Source organism: Anarhichas minor, unplaced genomic scaffold, assembly GCF_050575085.1.
Source record: "Anarhichas minor isolate MPS153535 unplaced genomic scaffold, ASM5057508v1 ptg000033l, whole genome shotgun sequence".
Taxonomy (NCBI): domain Eukaryota; kingdom Metazoa; phylum Chordata; class Actinopteri; order Perciformes; family Anarhichadidae; genus Anarhichas; species Anarhichas minor.
In genome coordinates this window covers 5,396,082-5,414,382 of record NW_027466479.1, presented here as the reverse complement: position 1 = coordinate 5,414,382, position 18,301 = coordinate 5,396,082, and the positions used below count along the sequence as shown (strand labels likewise).

General features: G+C 44.4%; 1 protein-coding gene and 1 long non-coding RNA gene across 4 annotated transcripts in view; one reads left to right on the top strand and one right to left on the bottom strand.

Moving 5' to 3' along the window:
* Window positions 1-1,742: 1,742 nt before the first annotated feature.
* On the bottom strand, window positions 1,743-5,318 carry LOC142964946 (uncharacterized). The gene is made up of 2 exons (XR_012957613.1): window positions 4,618-5,318; window positions 1,743-2,425 (listed from the first exon to the last, which is right to left on the bottom strand). It is a non-coding gene; the product is annotated as an uncharacterized LOC142964946 (long non-coding RNA).
* Window positions 4,742-18,301, top strand: part of macf1a (microtubule actin crosslinking factor 1a) — a 187,635-nt gene continuing 174,075 nt past the window's right edge. Inside the window, exons 1-2 of one of the 3 annotated variants that reach the window (XM_076105551.1) lie at window positions 4,742-5,216; window positions 5,421-5,659. In XM_076105551.1, the coding sequence (XP_075961666.1) occupies window positions 5,566-5,659 (94 nt within the window). In that variant the 5' untranslated portion in view covers window positions 4,742-5,216; window positions 5,421-5,565. Of the gene's footprint in view, window positions 5,660-18,301 lie in introns of all 3 variants that reach the window. The other 2 variants (XM_076105550.1, XM_076105553.1) reach the window with 2 other exon arrangements.

Below are 18,301 nucleotides of genomic sequence, written 5' to 3'. Positions count from 1 at the left end.
ACTGTTGTTCAGCCTCTCTGGACTGGCTCTGCCTGCCTGCTGAGCATGAATGTCAATGAAACCTCCCAACAGCTGCCGGTGGTACTGTTGATGTGAATGAGAGTTTGGGGATTTACTGACTTGAATTACAAATGAAAGTGAGAGTGAGCTCCAGGCGTACGGAGAAAAAATACTAATTTTATGTATGAACATGATTATTATGAAGAAATGTAACAATTTTACAAACACACAACCCAGCTTGAATGATTATCAGTGTTCTGCATATATATTTCCAGCACAGGACTTTCACCCAGGAGACACCTGTTCGTGTCCCGTGTGAAACCAAAAGCCAGCGCTTTTCTAATTTACGTCCACAACTTAAATATCGTAACAACACACACTCATAAAGCCAAACCACGATGTTTCACTAAACCTGTTAAGTAGTTATGTATCCTGAACATAACCAAGTAGTTTGTTTTGTTTCAATTTACGACATTAACCACGTGTCTAATACTGTGACCGTAATCCGAGAGAAAATACTTTCCCCTTGAAACGTAACTTTGAATGCAGTCTTGTTGTGGAACGTTATTTAGAAGGAGGCAGGGTTGCTTTTTAACAGCCTCCGATCCACAAACGTATGTTGCGTTTAAGTGCTCGTTACATTTCGTAACATAAGCTAAATCAAGTATCTTTGATTTAAATTGATCGCTCAGATTATTAGATTAAAAAACTTGAATTTGGAAATATACAGTAGCAAAGACACATAAAGCTCACTAAGACATCTGTTAAGTGTTTTAGACTTGTGTGATTTAATATTTATGTATGTTAATGTTAATGGTACAGTTGGTTTAGTTTTACCTTAGAAGGAGTGGTGAAACTTAAAGATTTAGAACAACAATGTAGATATTAAATCGGCTGAGAGGATATTTTAATAATCCTTTTTACTGGAGATGACACAGAACAATGTGTGTGTGAAGCAGCGTGTCTGTGTGTGTGTGTGTCAGACTGCAGCAGTGATGATTTATCCACGTGAGCATCAGGACCCCAGACGTCTGTGCCTGCATGTAACTTAGTCGTCCACCGCCCCGCCTGCTGCTGTTGCTTCCGCATTCCTTTCCATGCAGGCGCCTGAGAGGAAGCCTCGGCTTAAAGCCCAGCCTGTTCCCCCTGTTGCCATGGCGATGTGGTCTCCTCTGTTTCCATGGTTATAAAAGGCGAGGAGAAGCAATGGCGACGGGGGTTAGAGAGACTGACACTGAATATAAAGGCAGGGCAAAACAAATAGTGAAAGAGAGTCCGAATTTTAATTTGGAGGGGAAGAAAAGAGGAGGGAGTTTGTTAATGAAAAGAGAGAGAGAGAGAGGAGTGAATGATTGAGTAAAAAAGGTAATGAAGAGAGGAAAGGAATGGAGTTGGAGAAAGAGAGAGGGGGGGGTAATGGGGAGATGGAGGGAGAGGAGGAAAAAGAGGGCAAAGTTCAAGGAAATGATGATTTTTAACTGACAGCGAGGGGTGAAGGAGGTCATTGAACGGAAAGAGAGAGAGAGAGAGAGATAGAGAGAGAGAGAAATGGACTGAGGGAGTTCAACTGAAAGAAAAAAAGAGGAAGAGACAGAATGAGAGACCTTAAAAGAAAAGCACCGACAGAGAAACGTTGAGGGAGAGACACAAGAGACCTGGAGGGAAGATTAAAAAAAGAGAGAGAAGAAGACAAAGTTGGACAAAGGGAGGTGTGTTGTTAAAGCAACAAGTGTTCCAGTCAGTTATGTTTAATATTTTATTGGGACATACAGCAAAGCATTTAATGCTTTTAATACGTACAAAGATGTGACATGCCTTTGACACATGCTGATTTATTGTTGCATTTCCGACACGCATTATTCTGAGGCTCGTTTTAAATGTTTTTATTGGCGTTTTAAACTACGATCGAGTTATTTCTAAAAGCTGAGGATGAAGGGCAAAGATCAGACTTTACTAAGAATCTTATCTCAAATCTTTGCAGCCAAATAACACACTAATCCGAGTCACACAACATTTTACAATCATTTCATTCAATCACTTGCTCATTCCTGGTTATTTAGGGCACTGAGCTGCTTTATTAGGCTGTAATTCAAACAAAAATGCAGGCGTGCATAATCAGATCACATTGTTTGATGTTTGAGACGTTTTTTCTGTAGATGCTCGGCGCTCCACAACAACGTCGAGCAACAGGAAGGGTCATAAATGTGATTATATTTGATATGTGGCTGATGATTTGGGGAGTTTTCTGGTTTTAAAGCTGAGGTCAGTGGAGCTCTGCTGCTGAGGCGTTGGTCATGCTGATGTGTTCAGGACTGTGTGTCCTTTTGGCTCTCGAAGCACGTTCACTGTGCAGCTGGACTCTGCACGACAGCACCGACACACACTCGTATGCAGGCGTGCGTGTTCACAGACAGGAGGACACACACTGCAGAAACACAACAGTGTGAGTGACAGATCGAGGCGAGAGATGACTCACACTGTCAGCATTCTTTATTTATACCAGCAGCACTTTTATTATTATTTAATTTAGCATTACACACATCGTGAGGTGATTAAAAAAAGAAAAAGACAACATAGAAATAGAAGAACATAAACAAAAGGAAAAGTTTTTAAGTCTCTCAGAGTTTACTGTAATTCCCATCTCCCCCCACTAGGCGGGGATATAGAGGTTGTGTGCTTCTTCCAGAGGGACCCTTGTGTGTTCTGGGTGTAGAAGCCACCTGCTTTGTTTCTCATTAGTTAACTGATAAAAGATGTTTAAAATAAAATCAGCTTTGACTGTAATCTTATGATGCTTGGCCATGTCGGGTAAAAGATGTTTTTCTGATGTTCTGCAGATGAAATGTTATCTGGACCTCGAGACCAGGGTCACAGTGACCTCTCTTGTTTGCAAGACATGCCAGTGTGTGTGTGTGTGTGCGTGTGTGTGTGTCTGTCAGTATCAGGAGGTTGCAGATGGACCCCACTGCCACACCCGCCAGCCTGTTTTGCTTTCATTAGGAACATTTGGGACCTCCGTACTTACGTTGTGATTGGACACTGTACATGTGAGTGTGAATGTGTGTGTGTGTGCCAGATTGTGATTCCCCCGAGGTGTCTACTTGTACTTCCACTGTGGCTAATGTGACTTGTGAGTCCAGTAATGAAGGGTGAGTCAGGGTGAGGAGACACAAAGACGACGTCAACAACAATGAAAGACAGAGAGGAAATGAATACCTGCATGGAGCTGTTCCTAATCACGCAGCCTTGGACGTTAATGGTAAACACATGAGACTGCTTGCTAAATGACTGGAGGCATTTAAGACTTATCTTTTACGGTTATAAATGGAAACCACATTTCCCATAATCCTATTGTTTCCTGTTTTACCTGTAGGGTACAGAATACGCTCTGAAGGTTTTCTATTTTGTTTTTTACGTGAACATTATAGCCATCATAAAAGGAGCCTTCACTGCAGAGCATTAGACTGTACAGGTGTAACAAATACATTTTAACTACAAAGTTTTAATCGCAGCAATCCACATCTGCCTCAACCCTCGTCTGCTGCTCTTCCTCCTATACAGACTCTGTTCTCCAGCGACTGACTATACAGTGCTATAATGCTAGAAGCTGCATGTGCCTGACATTGTGCTTCACTTTAAGGTCATCTTTATGTGTCTCTATATGGGATTAAATGACATCACCTGCAGACCATATGAGGGAGTCTGATTCATGGGCTTTGACCTCAGGATGATGCATGCTGAGATTATCCACTGATGGCTGTGTTTCACCCAGCAGGACGGGGCTCACATGACAGATTGAGGACATTGCCTACTATCTATCTGTGTTCCCTGATTTGGTTTTGGCCGAGATTGAGTCTGCATTTCTTCTTATTTTTGGATCAGAGAATGCTAAATCCAGTTGAAGCAGCTGTGGGTTTACTGGCCTGCTAACGAGACTTGCACTTGGATTTGAGTTCTCTGTAATGTAGATGCAGTTAGCCTTTAGATGGCGCTGTGCTCCATTCATTCAGCTCAGTCATCCACAACTAAAGCTTCGCTTACACACAGACACAATGTTCCAAGTTGTGAAAGACCTCTGTTCATATTCTGTCTAGTATTATATGAGATGCACTGGTATGCTGTTAGATTTGTACTTACAGATCAGATATTGTTTATTTAGTTCGTGTTGCTTGTAAGCTATCACCTGTGTAGAAATGTAATGTGCTAGGCTTAATATTATCAGTAATATTGTCACAGCCGCCACCAATTAAATATAAAAAGAATCTCTTTGCAGCAGTTAACTACATCGGCCATATTGGATTCCCCATCGTTCCTCAAGTCTCTCTACACCTGCCTCTCTGACAAATAGCTCATACAATAATTTAAATTAAAACTATAATACATAATTTAAGAGGCAAAATACAAACACCGTCTTCTTTGCTCACTTTTTAACCGGAGGATTGATGAATTTCCACCTGTCGAGGTTAGAACATTTCCGGCGGTGTAACATAACAGAATTTAACTGTTCTTGATAATGTAAGTAATAATACGATACATTACGGGTGTGAATTGCTTGTATATATATGACACAGTAGAATTTAATGATATACTTCTATTAGTAGTTTTATTGTGGCCTACGTGGGTTTAGTGGTTTCTGTCACCGAGCAGTGCCCACCATCTGGGGGCGCTCCAGCTCCATTTTCCACCCGGCAGCCATGTAAACGAGCCGTTCGTCCTCACCGGCTCTTGAAATTCCTGTGGCGGAGGTTCCTGGCGTGGCCGGTAGAGAGGGATGGAAGACAGCCACTGCAGGAAAACCCGAGAAACCTGAGCATAAGAGGGAGAGAGAGAGGCAGAAACATACACATACACATTCACACGGAGGCAGAGACCGCAAAGCCTTGGATTGAAGCGGCCATTACGGCTGGGAAAGCATGCTGGGAGCTCAGGCGGCTCGCCTCGGATCCACAGGACGCCGACACAGCCCGGGATAGGAAGCCGGAGGAGCCCGGATACAGTTTCGCCTGGAGCTCCGCCGATTTTTCGGACGGAAACGGACACACTGCCCCCCTTCTACAGGCACTCAGCTGGGTGTGTTGGATTTACTCCCTCATACACACACAGGAGGCACAAAAAGCAGCAGTCGCCGGGTGGAAGCCGATATTAAAGGAGGGACTGGTCGGAGACGACACACCGAGTGATGCTGTGTGTCTCCGCACACACACACACACACCGCGGTAATTGATATATAGCGTTTATGTAACCTTTATTCAAACACACTCGCACCTTTAATGTTATACATTTTCAAAAAAAAACGCGCTCACTCCAGGCTTTTGTTGTCCTTTTGTTATTCTCTTAAGTATCCCCCTAAGGATTATCTAACCCTGCTTGGAAGTGAGCTACAAGGCTTTTAGTGTGCGTCAATGCATCGAATTCATTAGTTTCACGCAAGGTGGTGTTGAATTGGACGCCGAGGAGAGGAAGGAGCCGGGGCTGGGGGCTCGAGGCGCAGCAGAGCCGGCCGGGTCACTGCGGTAGTCTGCAGGCCGACCCCTCTCCACTCCCAAGCCGGCTTGCATAGCCACCATGGCCGGGTTCATTCCGGGACTACTGCCGGCAAACCATTCGCAGGAGAAGGAATTCGCCCAGGCGTACGAGGATGTGCTGGAGAGATATAAAGGTAAAGGGGGAAAGGGGAGACGTGTTTTAAAATGTACATCATCTTAATATTCTTTAGGAAGATGCATTAAATAGAAATATCAAAGCTGAGTTTGTGGTATCATAGCTAAGCCCAAAATAAACAAATCATTTACTAAAGTCCCAGTTTAACTTTCTGTCGTCCGTTCATAATGTCCCTCTGGGAATATTATAGGAATGTTGGTGTTTTCTGTCAGAAGATGAGAAGGAATGGTCTAAAAAGACTTCAAACATGGGGCACAGTGTGTCTGGAAGTTGATCTTCTGGCAGACAGCCAGCCCAGTCTGCCAGTTTCATAATCTGGATTGTTTCATTGTTGATATTTTGGATAAACAAAGCAAGGGCTTCGAGCTCTGCCACATATATTGGCCCCCATCTGTATTGGACTCTGGGCATAGTGCACGTTGGATGCCCCGACTCCCTGTGAGACACCAGAGGAAGCATGACTCCAGTGATTCCTCCACCACACGGCCTCATGTTTAGCCCTGTGTTTGCTGTTTGTCCTGTAAACATGAAAACAGCTGCTGCTCTGCAAGTCAGTGGAAAAGTTTGGCTCTGGTGGGGTTTTAAAAAAGATGAGGAAACAAAGTGGTGCCTCTCTCTCTTATTGTTCCCCCCTGCAGCAGTGGCGTTACCACCAGCATTGAGCCTTGCTGTTTTATAATCCCAGTGACGGGGGCGCTTTAAAAATGAATGCCTCTACTGAAGTGGTGGGGATGGATGGTGTGTGTGTGTGTGTGTGTGTGTGTGTGTGTGTGTGTGTGTGTGTGTGTGTGTGTGTGTGTGTGTGTGTGTGTGTGTGTGTGTGTGTGTGTGTGTGTGTGTGTGTGTGTGTGTGTGTGGATGGGGACTCGGACAGCCAATGGCCGATAGACTCGGGTCACATCTGTGATGCTGGTCGCTGATGAAAAGAAGGAAATTGATTATTATAATGAAACTGAACTCCTTGGGGTTTGAGCTTGTTTGTGTGCTGGAGACAGGTGGAGAAAGACAACATGGGATATGAGGAGGTTCACGTCATCGGCAGTTCTTTAATCCTGAACATAAAGTATCTGTAAAACAAACGTGTCTAACCACAGAAGAAGAAGCCCCCTCGGGAGATGGTTTCAGTGACAGTTCTGTTGCATCTCTGTTATGGCGACGCTTTCCTGCTTTTCGTGCTCTGAATCTGAAATAAGCCTTCTGTTGAAGGAAAGTGAAAACACGTGGCCATATCTGGAATCCATCTAGGCCAAAATATGCAGACGTCTTATCTGTTTCTCCAGCATAACGCATCACTCGAGGCTCTTTGGCTCAAATAGTTGCCTTTTTTTTGCTGCAGCAGGCTTGGGGCATGGGTATAAATAGCAGAAGAGTTTTCAATACTTTCCTTTTAATAAAGAAACCGTTAATAACTCAAGCTGGTTAAAAGAGTTAGACTTAGGTCTGTATTAGGTCTGTATTTTATTAGCACACAGGGATGTAGATTTTAAATGGCTGCCATGTTATGGCTCTAAATGGTAAAGGTGGTAGGGTTCATCAGGAGGCAGTAGGACTTCCATTATTTCTCCCTTGCTCTCTCACTCTCACTCTCACACACACACACACACACACACACACACTCTAGAGCTCTGTAAATTCAGACTGGGTTTGCTTCAGCACGCAGAACGGCAGTCCATTTCTCAGGCCCGTGGTGAATGATTGCTCTCCATTAAAGGGCCATTTTGTCGACTGCAGTCACAGTTCAATTTGATCTGCGAGGACGAGCTTTTAGTTTGATAAATAAATAAGGTGGTGTTTCCCAGGAGAGAGGTGATTAAAGGAAGGGGACAAAAGCACATTGATTCTTATTAGAGCTGGGCCTGTTGGGCCGTTTGGCCTTTTAGACCCCTCAACACAGAACTGATCATAGGTCAGTATTGCGAGTCTAGCATTGTTGATAGTTAGGTTGCAATCAATGTTATCAGTACTGGACAGTGATGAGTTTGTAAGTAGGTCTTTTTTTGTTGATTTTAAGTATGTATTTGCTGCAGTCAGGCAAAGTAGGACAATGTGTGAGTGACACGACCCACTAAATAGACCCCAAGCTCTCTCTGGGTTCTGGCCCCTGTGAGGCTGCAGGTTTCTACCTCTGTGCCCCGTCAACGTCACCCCTCACGTCTCCTTCGTCAGTGCTATACTGAGGCTGTAACCCTGTAGGACCTGCTCTGTGTCCTCTGGAGTCCGTCCAGTACTAGGACTTGTGCCGCAGTACGTCGCTGTCTAACGCTCTTTTTGCTCCTCTTCCTCTGTCTTCCCCTCCCTCCCCTGGTAGTCTTGGATTGTGCATGTGTGTGAGAGTTTTTACGACTCTGTCAGCTGTGTGTGCGAGCCACTTGTGGCAGTTGTGAGGAAGAAAAGACGCAGAAATGTGAACTTGGCGTCCTGCTTTAGCCGCGGGGCTTGTGACTGAAACCGGAGCGGGGACACTGGATACAGCTTGAATAATTCACAGGGGGTGGTAGGCTGTTTGTGCTCGTGTGTAACTGCTGCGTAACAATGACAGGATATCTAAAGCAACAGCGACGGGGTCATGTATGGAAAAACACCAGGACCTGAGTCAGTGGAAAGCCAGATGGTTCAGAGCAACATTATATTTACTCATGGAGGTCCTTCATTATTTTTGCAGCAAGCAACGCGGTATGGATTTCTGCTCCCCTATTTTCTTATTTTTTATTCTTAGCAATCCTAATTGGATGAGTGTAATAACATTTACATAAGCTTAAGAGGAGATTAAAAGTGCGGCAAACATGACAGGTACACGACGGTCCATAAAAATCCCCTCAGAGCCAAATATAAGTCTGGAAACACGGGAGGAAACCGAACAATCGGACATTTAGAAGAACAAGGTGGTCAGGAAGCCAACGGCCATGACTTTGCCCTTGACAAATATAGACACGAGAAAATGTGTGTGTGCTGTCTGGCAGCCTTGTCTCTACCAAATTCGCAAACAACCAAACTGTACTCTCAATTATTTTTCCAGAGAAACATATTTTCTTCCGGATTAGGGTCTTATTTGTGATGTGTCAAAAGCATATTCACAACAAAACACGTTTCCCTCAAAACTTAATTCACAACGCAGATTTGTTGCATGTTAAAGTGTTTTTTTTAGGAGTGTGTGTGTGTGTGTCCGAGACACACGTAAGTACATTATGTTTTTCTTGTATAGATAAAAATCTATGTTTTGGCAAACATAATCTTTCTCAGTAAACTCCACGTCAAACTTGTGTGTGTGTGTGTGTGTGTGTGTGTGTGTGTGTGTGTGTGTGTGTGTGTGTGTGTGTGTGTGTGTGTGTGTGTGTGTGTGTGTGTGTGTGTGTGTGTGTGTGTGTGTGTGTGTGTGTGTGTGTGTGTGTGTGTGTGTGTGTGTGTGTCAGATGGGTTCAGAGTTGGCATCACGGTGTTCTCTCTGTATACTTGACACCTCTTACTCATCAGTCTGCAGGCCGTCCCAGTCAGCTCCGTCCTCCTGCTGAGTGTGTGTGTTGACTCTCTAACCCGGCATGTGGTACTGAAGCAAAGGACTCGTTCTCTGTGGATTCATGTTTTAAAGTTCACACTCTTCTAATGTAAATCGCGACACAGTCACACATGCTCATACAGCACATACGCTCACACGGACATTCAGACGCATGCTGACGGACACACTGTTGCTCTCCAAGATGATGGTACTCTAATCCAAATTAGGGCACTCTCTCAAGTGATGTTACACTTTGCAACCACAAAATAGTCCAGTACATTTGGCTTCATCTCCCTCATTTGGACCTGCAAACTATTCCCCCTCGGTGAAGAGGATCAGACCTCCTACTGCAGCGAGTCTGCTGGAAAAGAGCTGCATTACGGATAAAGTTTCTCTGTTCATCGTTCTGTCTTTAAAATACCACAGAATTATGAAAAAAGGCCATCAAAATGTCACAGATTACTTTGAAATTGTTTGTTTCATCCAACTGATCCAAAGCCCAATGATATTAAATTTCCATTTAATAAATAAAGAGGCTGTAAGAGGCTGGTACTCAAATGATTAAAGTATCATAATAGTTGACGATTCATTTTCTGTCAATCGACTTATTGATGAATCAAGTAATTGTTTCAGCTTCAATGCTGGCGTTTGCATCGTAGTGCTGTAGTCAACAGCCTTTTAATGATTAATCAGGAGCCTGTAGGCCTGAGATCAAGATCTTCATATTGACAATATTCTTCCCATATGCATACCACTAGATGAACATTGTTAGAAAACTGACATAAAATAATCAAACTTATAAATCATGCAATGAGCTTTATCTCACTGCTGCACCTGAAAAAAACCCAACATTTGATTAAGGTCTCTTGTTGGATTTGAATGTTTTTTGGCTTAAAATCATAACTTTGCACAAACAGAACGGTGTTAAACTATTACAAAATAAGATCGTAATACAGGTTTCCTGAAAGTGAATGTACAGTAATGTTAAATTATTCCAACTATTGCTGACCCTGCCAACACTCCAGTGACCCAGAAGTGGAGACAGGAAGTGCACAGAGCATCAGGAAGGGTTTGGAGCTGAGTTGTCTGCCATTCCACGGGACACGGGGAGTGTCGGGGCAGCTCTTCCTGTCTCTTCCTGTCTCTCCAGATCCGCGTCTTTGCGTCCGTACCGGCCTCTCTGGTTCTCCACACACCGCGTGGGCATACAATCAATCGCCGTGTGTCGCCTGTGCTTTTTTTCCCAAGCTCCTCGTGAATCCTGTTAAAGTGTGTCTGTCGCTGCTTTGAACATGCCGTCTTTAACATCGACCTCTCCGACACGTGTCCCGTCTTACCCCTGCCCGAGAAAACGCCTCGCTTCTGTGCTAATGTGAGCCCGTTTAGAGGTAGAATTAGACCCTGAAACGTCGAGACGATAGATGACGGGCAAAGTGTGGAACTGCTTCGCTTCTGCAATTGGTTATTGAGCGAGTGATCTCTGACACCGGAGGAATCAAGAGGGAGAGGAGATGGAGACTCAGGAGGTTGGGAAGGAGACGGAGTGTAGAATAGAAGAGAAAACTAGTGAACTGAAGAGGGAGGAGAGAAAGATGCCAACACAGCTTGAAATAGATGAAGGTGGACGTGGAGACAGCAGAGAGGCAGACATGCGAGCCGTCGGCATGTCCCTGCAGTCGGATCATTACAGCTGGATTTTTCCGTGGCCTAGTTTTTCCCCCTCAAACTCCCTCGCTCCTGCTCTCCTCTCACGGTAGATTGCTCCTGCTCCTCCTCCTCCTCCTCCACCTCAATCATCCAGCACAACCTCTGTCTCCCTGCTCAGACCGTTTGTGTCTTTCATCTACACTGTAACAACATTAAGGATCTTTGAGGTCTTAAATCGCTGAATTCCATTCCCAGATCACCGGTTATGGCGCTGTAGTAGAATAATCTCTTTTCTCAAGGTGGTTATTTCATTTTGTAATGAAACTCATAATATTAACGTTGTCGTTGTTCCCGTCTGCTACCAACAGCCATTTCCCTCACCCTTCCTCTGTCTTCGTTTGCCTCCTCGCTATCGATTTTCCCCTCACCCCCCTCCCCTCTGCGGTTTCCTCACATTCTCACTTTGCTTATTTCATTGTCTCTTAATTCTCTTCTCGTCCTCTTCTTTCCCTCCCTCCCTCCTCCTCCCCTCCCTGATATTCCCCGTCTCTCCCCCGGTTGCTTCCTGTTTGGTCACATGCTCCAACAGCACCTGACCGTGTCGGCAGGGAGAACCAAACGCTGACCGAGCTTGAAATCTTGAGCACCGCTGTTGCCAGTAGTAGGAGGAGAGGGAGGTAACCCAACCCCACCCCCCCACCCCCCATGGTATCACACACACAATAACAGAATGTAAACAGAGAAATAGCTTATTTTATAACTTAAGTTACAGTGACGCCCAGCTGCTGTTTGTATATCGGCTGAATGGAAAAATACTGCATACTCTCTCTTACATTCTCCACATTTTATCTCTATGTGCAGTACATCTGTGGACCCCCCCCCCCCCCCCCCCCTTACTGTTCACTCCCCTCTTTAGCCCTCAGGGTTCTTGCATAACCAGCACCCCAGCTGATTTTCAGTAAAACAATCAATGAGCTTCATTGTGTGTGTGTGTGTGTGTGTGTGTGTAACGGGGAGAAAATCGAGTTGAATGGTCGCGCAGGCTGTGGCCAGCGAGTGTGAAATATTCGCCCCGGCGTATAAATGTGTGTGTTGGTGCACATTAGTGTGTGTGTGTGTGGTAACAGTGGCCCTCTCTTCTGTCAGCTGCACACAGAGCCTGTATTCATGACAGACTGTAACAGTTGAAGGCTGTGTGGCCCGACACACATCTTTTTATAAACTTTTCTCTCAGTTTGCACTCAGAGGGGCGTTTGTTTCCGTCTCAGCTGGAGCATCCCGGATATTTTAATGTTAATCACTGTAAATGAGAGGGGGAGGTGTCTGCGTTCATTTGAAGGGAAAATAAAAATAGGTCAAGAATATCTGTAGATGCTGCCGTGTGTGTGTGTGTGTGTGTGTGTGTGTGTGTGTGTGTGTGTGTGTGTGTGTGTGTGTGTGTGTGTGTGTGTGTGTGTGTGTGTGTGTGTGTGTGTGTGTGTGTGTGTGTGTGTGTGTGTGTGTGTGTGTGTGTGTGTGTGTGTGTGTGTGTGTGTGTGTGTGTGTGTGTGCGCACATTTGACATCTTTTCCTCTCCGTTTAGTTCACACTTGAGTGGATGCTTTTGAAAATGCCGGCACTACTTTTTCAGATGGAAGCATAAAACTGAGCTTTTGGAAAGCAATGACACGGTGCCTGCTCGGATGTGGCTGGAGGCTGTATTAAGGAGACAACGTTATGTTGCCGCTCACCCCAAAAACAATTACACTGCACAGCCGTCATCGTTGACCTGTATTGATGTTTATTTTGTCAGGCTAGGGTCATGTAAAATGCACCAGAGCTGTCGAGATAAAGTAAGACGACGGAGGGAGACGGTTAATGAATGAATCATGGACGCTGCTCTAAAAGCAATATAGGGGACAGTGGTTCGTCTGCAGTAAGCATCGATTGCACACTACTGGACTGCGTGCATGCACACGCACGTACGTGCACGCAGTCCCCTGTAGGGCATCATCTGTTTGAAGGCTATACTGGCTGTACTTTCTCTGCAATCCTTTTTCAGCTTCCCGCTGAAATGAGTCTGAGAAATGTTCAAGTATTCTTTTGGTTAATTCACACAATAGCTGGTGCTCTCTTCTGTCTGGCTGGCCTTCACAGCGAGGCGGGGCTTAGACGTCGTTCAGGATGCATCTCCCTCTATGACTCCTTCGTTTCTTAACCTCGTCCCTTTTCGTCTCCTAGACCTCTTTTTGTTCTCACCTCTCCCCGTGTCCACTCCTTCATGTCCATTAGCCTTATTAGAAGAGCCTTGCCTCATTCTTGAACTTTCACCTCCTCAGCTTCTCCCCTGTTCATTTTCTAATGAAGGCAGGAAGCTGCTGTCGTTTGAAGAAGGTAAATCTACACCTCCCCTCGTCTCTCCATCATGCCGTCAGTCAGATAGATGTTACTCGGTCAGTCTCCAGCTCAGTGAGATTGAAGGCTGAGTGATGGGATGACACTAAAGGAGACTTCACCTGTACTGCTGCATGTAAGGCATTCCACATGGCTGGAACATCTTATCAGGGGCATGCACAGGCATTTGAGAAAATGACTGTGTTTTAAAGCTCAGTTGAAGAATATCCTATTTGTCTCTGTCTTCTAACTCAGTTTGGTCCACACATCTTTTAGTCGGTACAAAGGCGTCAGCCGCGGTAGTGTGTGTTGATGCCCAGGGCAGCTAATGCTGGTCTGACAGATTTTGAGTCATGCTGAGTTGTTGAAACATGCAAAAAAATAAGTTTGAACAAATGTTACTTTTAACAAGAAACAGCAGAAGAAGAGAGCGAGGGAGAATAAATGAATAGCTGCAGGAGAAACAACTGACAGGTGTGACTTTTTAAAATTGAAATGTTAACTTGCTGCTTCTACAGCTCACCAGCAACTTTACTAAGTTTCTTAACTCAGTAAATGGCACAAGTGGTCTTGGCAGTGCATGTATACATTCATGTACAAATCAGGAGTGCAGTTAGTGACAGTGTGGGCTCCATGGTAATGTAGCTCTGACAGCTTGACGGAGTAGCAGTGGGGGGCGGGGCTTAGCGAAGGGTCAGTACCTAATTTCAGGGAAGAGAAAAACAAGTTATCTTATGACACACACACACAAACTTAGGCCCCCTAATAACTGTGTGAACTGTCGGTCCCGCCCGATTGGACGGGTGTCCCGCCCTCAAATCCCGTCAGATGAAAGGACGCACTGAGTGGCCGTGAGTGTCGATCCCGGGTTGTGACCGCGAGAGAGGCAGGGTGACTTTTAATCTGCTCCAATTCCTTCAGCCTGTGTGACTCTCAGCTGACTGCACACTCACTGTGGGACACTGGGTCACACACTGGAGCTGGGCCACTTAGCAGGTACACACACACACACACACACACTGTAAGGAAGGTGTGTTTGTGTGCAATCATAATACATGTTTAAATGGCACACATGGCTCAACAACAGGTTTTTTTCTTGTGAATAACTGAATATTTCCTCTTCAGGCCTCTAAAACTATTCCTACTTTTCTCTATTTTGTGACATTATAAATTAAATTTCTGTGGACTGTTGGTAGGAAAAGATGAGCAATTTTTTCTCCAAAGATTTCTGTGAGATTGAACTATTAAATAATAAAATAAAAATCGACAAAGAAATCTGTAATGACAATAGTCATTAGTTGCAGCACTCGTAGTGTTTCACTGACACCCCACGCGTGTGTGCTGTGAGGATTTGCCATTCAAATCCGGCGGTGAGGGTAATCTGGTCCACCCTGGCAGGGCGTCCCACAGACTAATTCCATTCATCCACCTTACTACACCAACACCACGGCAAGGAACCCTAACACCCCCCGTCACAGTGGACCGGTCCGTTCCCTCACAGCTCTGCAGTGTCGGGCCTGTACCACTGATGCTGCTGCTACGGGGGGGGGGGGTGTTACTGTGGCTCTTGTGTAATCCAGCGTGGCACTGACATCATGATGGAGTAGTAGGAAGCGTGGCCTATGATTGATGTGTCTTTCAGAGAGATAACGCGTGGCTATTGAACAGATACTTATTGATTAATAAAGGAGTAAATCAGAGTTCAGATACATTAAACAGACTGCTGTACTGCCCCCCCCCCCCCCCCACACACACACACACACACACACACACTATCGCTGCAGTGTTTTAAGTGTCTTTTCTTTTTACTGCAGAGCCTTTTAAAATCCAACAATCCTCCTGTAAGCTTCGTGCCTTTGTTGTGTCAGCAGTAATGTTTCCCTCCTCCCACCTCAGAGGACAGCAGGGATTTTCTTCTTTTAGTTGGTGGACAACAGGAAGATGCAATGTGTCAAATCTGTCCAAAATTGTATTAAAAAAATATTTAAAACATCAAAAGAAATGAGCTGACATCAGAATGTGAAGCTCACAGTGTTGACTTTATGTCAAAGACTTCTAAGTGTCGTGTAGCACAGCTATCTACTGGATACAACATGCTAACCAGCTAGCTCCGGCCGCTCCTGTCTTGTTCCTCGACAGGCGATAGTGAGTCACTGCAGCGTGAAGAAGTAGAGCCGCGTCGGGTTCGGCTGGTCAGTCACAGGAGGTTCAGGGCTCTGGGGTTTGGGCTGGTTCCTCCAGCTAGCTGCTCACTGAAGGTCTGTCTGTCTCACGGAGGTTCCACATCGCTACCTCTCTGCGAAGTAGTTTTCTCGTGGTCGAAACGAAATATGAGTCGTTTCTGCCACTTTGTATTTAATCCGATAACCAAACTATCAAAAGGTCACATGGATTGAACAGCCCCCGGTTAGTGGCACAGCAAACACACAGCTGGCTAACGTGACCTACAGGCCGACGCCACACGGCAATATTAGAAGACATTTGTTTCAGTAGTTTGGTATTTTTGCTCTGCTGTTTATTTTATTTATATATAACTGATGACTGTAAATTTGGATTGTATGGACCCAGCAGTGGAGGTGGAATGCTGAGCCCTATTTCTTCGTAACATGTGGCCAGATGTTACACATTTAAGGTCTCTATTAACAGAAACCGATCTGTTATAGTGAGATCTCAGCACTGAAAACACTGGAATTATTTAAAAACACTGGGAAATAATTCCAGTGTTTTCATTGAAAATTTGAGAACTTTTGGCTTTTCTGTTCATTACACCATGTCGTCTCGCTCACTTTAGCTACATGTCCTAATAGAAGAGACAAATCAAATGCTGATGCTATGTTGTTGGCTCTTGTATTGTAACCTTTGAGAAACCCGTAGGACAGAGATGCTCATAACAGCGCACACTGGTATTGTGTTCAGACATTTAACGATGTCGCCTTGACACTGACGTAGACTGTCTCCGTCCTGACTCTCTGCAGCACAAGACTTCATCTTATTTGTATCTGTCCTTGATGTAACCCCCATCATACCATTGGCATGACACACACTCTCCTTCACTCCCTCCCTCAAAAACCTTGATGGGATGAAGGTTTTCGTTTGTCATATTTGAGTACTTCATTTCATCCCATTCTTCAGCTACCGTCATCACCTTGTTCTTCTCTTTTGTACCTCTAACTTCTTTATTACAGTCTCCATTATTTGTGTCTGGGCCGGCGATAGCTGCGGCCGGAGGCATTTTGTTTCTGGGTTGTCTGTCCGTCCATCCAGACCGTTCTGGTGAACGCGATATCTCAACAACACCTGGACGGGATTTCTTCATATTTCACTGTCCACTTGGACTCAATGAACTGATTCCATTCTGGGGGTCAAAGGCCACTGGTCATTTATTATGACAATTTCACACTAATGTCGAATAAGACAAAATGATGAAGTGTTGACATCTGGAGGAGTGACTCTAGTTTTTCTTTTTCATCATCCCTCTCTCATTCCCTCCTCTCTCTCTTTACTGGGTCAGTAGTCAGCGCTGTCGTTAATCTCGTACAGCTCCAGCTTCTTCTCTTAACAGGCTTTGCTCCTAATTGAGAAACTCTAAAATTACCACCCTGCAGGCAACACTGCCTGTGTGAGCATGAATATCATCCGGGGGTGTGCGCCTGAATGTGTGTGTGTGTGTGTGTGTTTTGGATGTGTGCAATTTCACTTTCTGTCTCAGTTCCCGAGCACTGGAGTGAGTGCAGTCTCTTACTAGGGTTGAGCTTCAGTCAGCTGTTGTTCAGCAGACACAGTCCTGTTTATCAGCCATTAAATTGAGTTATGCATTTTGTGTTTGAGCGCATAAAAGCAAACGTTCGCATCATCAGCAGATGAATAATTTCCACATCAGTTCAACTTTAACATGCTTTATTAGTGTTGATCACAAGAACATTCCCATTACCAGTGACCTCATTAAGTGCATGCTCTTATTGGCTATTCATATCCAGTCAAGGATCCGATGTATTGATTCTGCCCGCGTGTGTCGGACTGTTCATCTCCTGCAGTTTGAAGTCAGAGATCAGACCCGATCGCTCCGGGGCCTGATGGTGTCCGATCAATAGGAACATCCGAGAGATGACATGTCGGGTGAGAGGCTTGTGTAATGCTGGCTTCATCAGGCTAACAGCTACTTCTTCTGATGGGATAGGATGGAATTGATTAGAAGTTGTAGAAAGACAAATAAAAAACAACTGTCGAAATTGAAAGTGGTTATTAACCCTTTTTCTTCTAAATATACCAAAGTAGTTGCATCATTTTGGTTAATTCTTATGAAATGATCCGTCTGTTTTTTACCCCAGTGATATTAAGTCATTTAATACTATCCTAAATCACAAATGATCCACTCTTTCCAACGTACTACAGCCTCTATCCTAATACCCCCGTAGTGTCTTTCAACAGCCTATTGGTCAGAGTACGGCAGCAGGATGCTCTCTGAATGGTCAGATGAAGATGCTGATATTTGACTGTATGATAGTCGTGTCTGATGATCCAATGTGACCAATTAGGCTGGAATCTTGTGCAGTGGTCAGCTAACAGGACAAACATTGAGACTGTAGTTAATACTGCTTGTAGGGCGGTACTGAATGTCTTTTTTTCGGTAGTATTTTTGTTATTGTGGTTATATAAATGTTGCCGTTAGATAATTCCGTTAATACAGGTGCATGACTGCTTTGTGTGCGGTCAGCGGCAGAGCACACTTTTTTTTGACTGCAGCAGTTTTTGAAAGGCTAAACAACGACAAAATTGGACTGAAGCTAAATATTTCGTTAGATAAAAACATGTTTTAAAAAAAAAAAAAAGATGTTTTTCCAATAGATCATGACTTCTGGTCTTTACAACACTCTGGAGTTATTAGAAGTGTTTGGATCATCCGAGGCGGAAAACAAACTCGGCACCCAGTGGAATCAAATCATACAAATAGTATAAAAGTACTAATATTATAATTAATATTATTATATTATGTCATATTTATCTGCAACTGTGCAGAAAGAGCGGCTTCAAACACAATCAATAGACATGCGAAAAGAAAAGAAGCTCGATTTAGAATTAGAATGTTAACGCATAGAATGAAACTTCAAACTATTCAAAAGAGAGAGA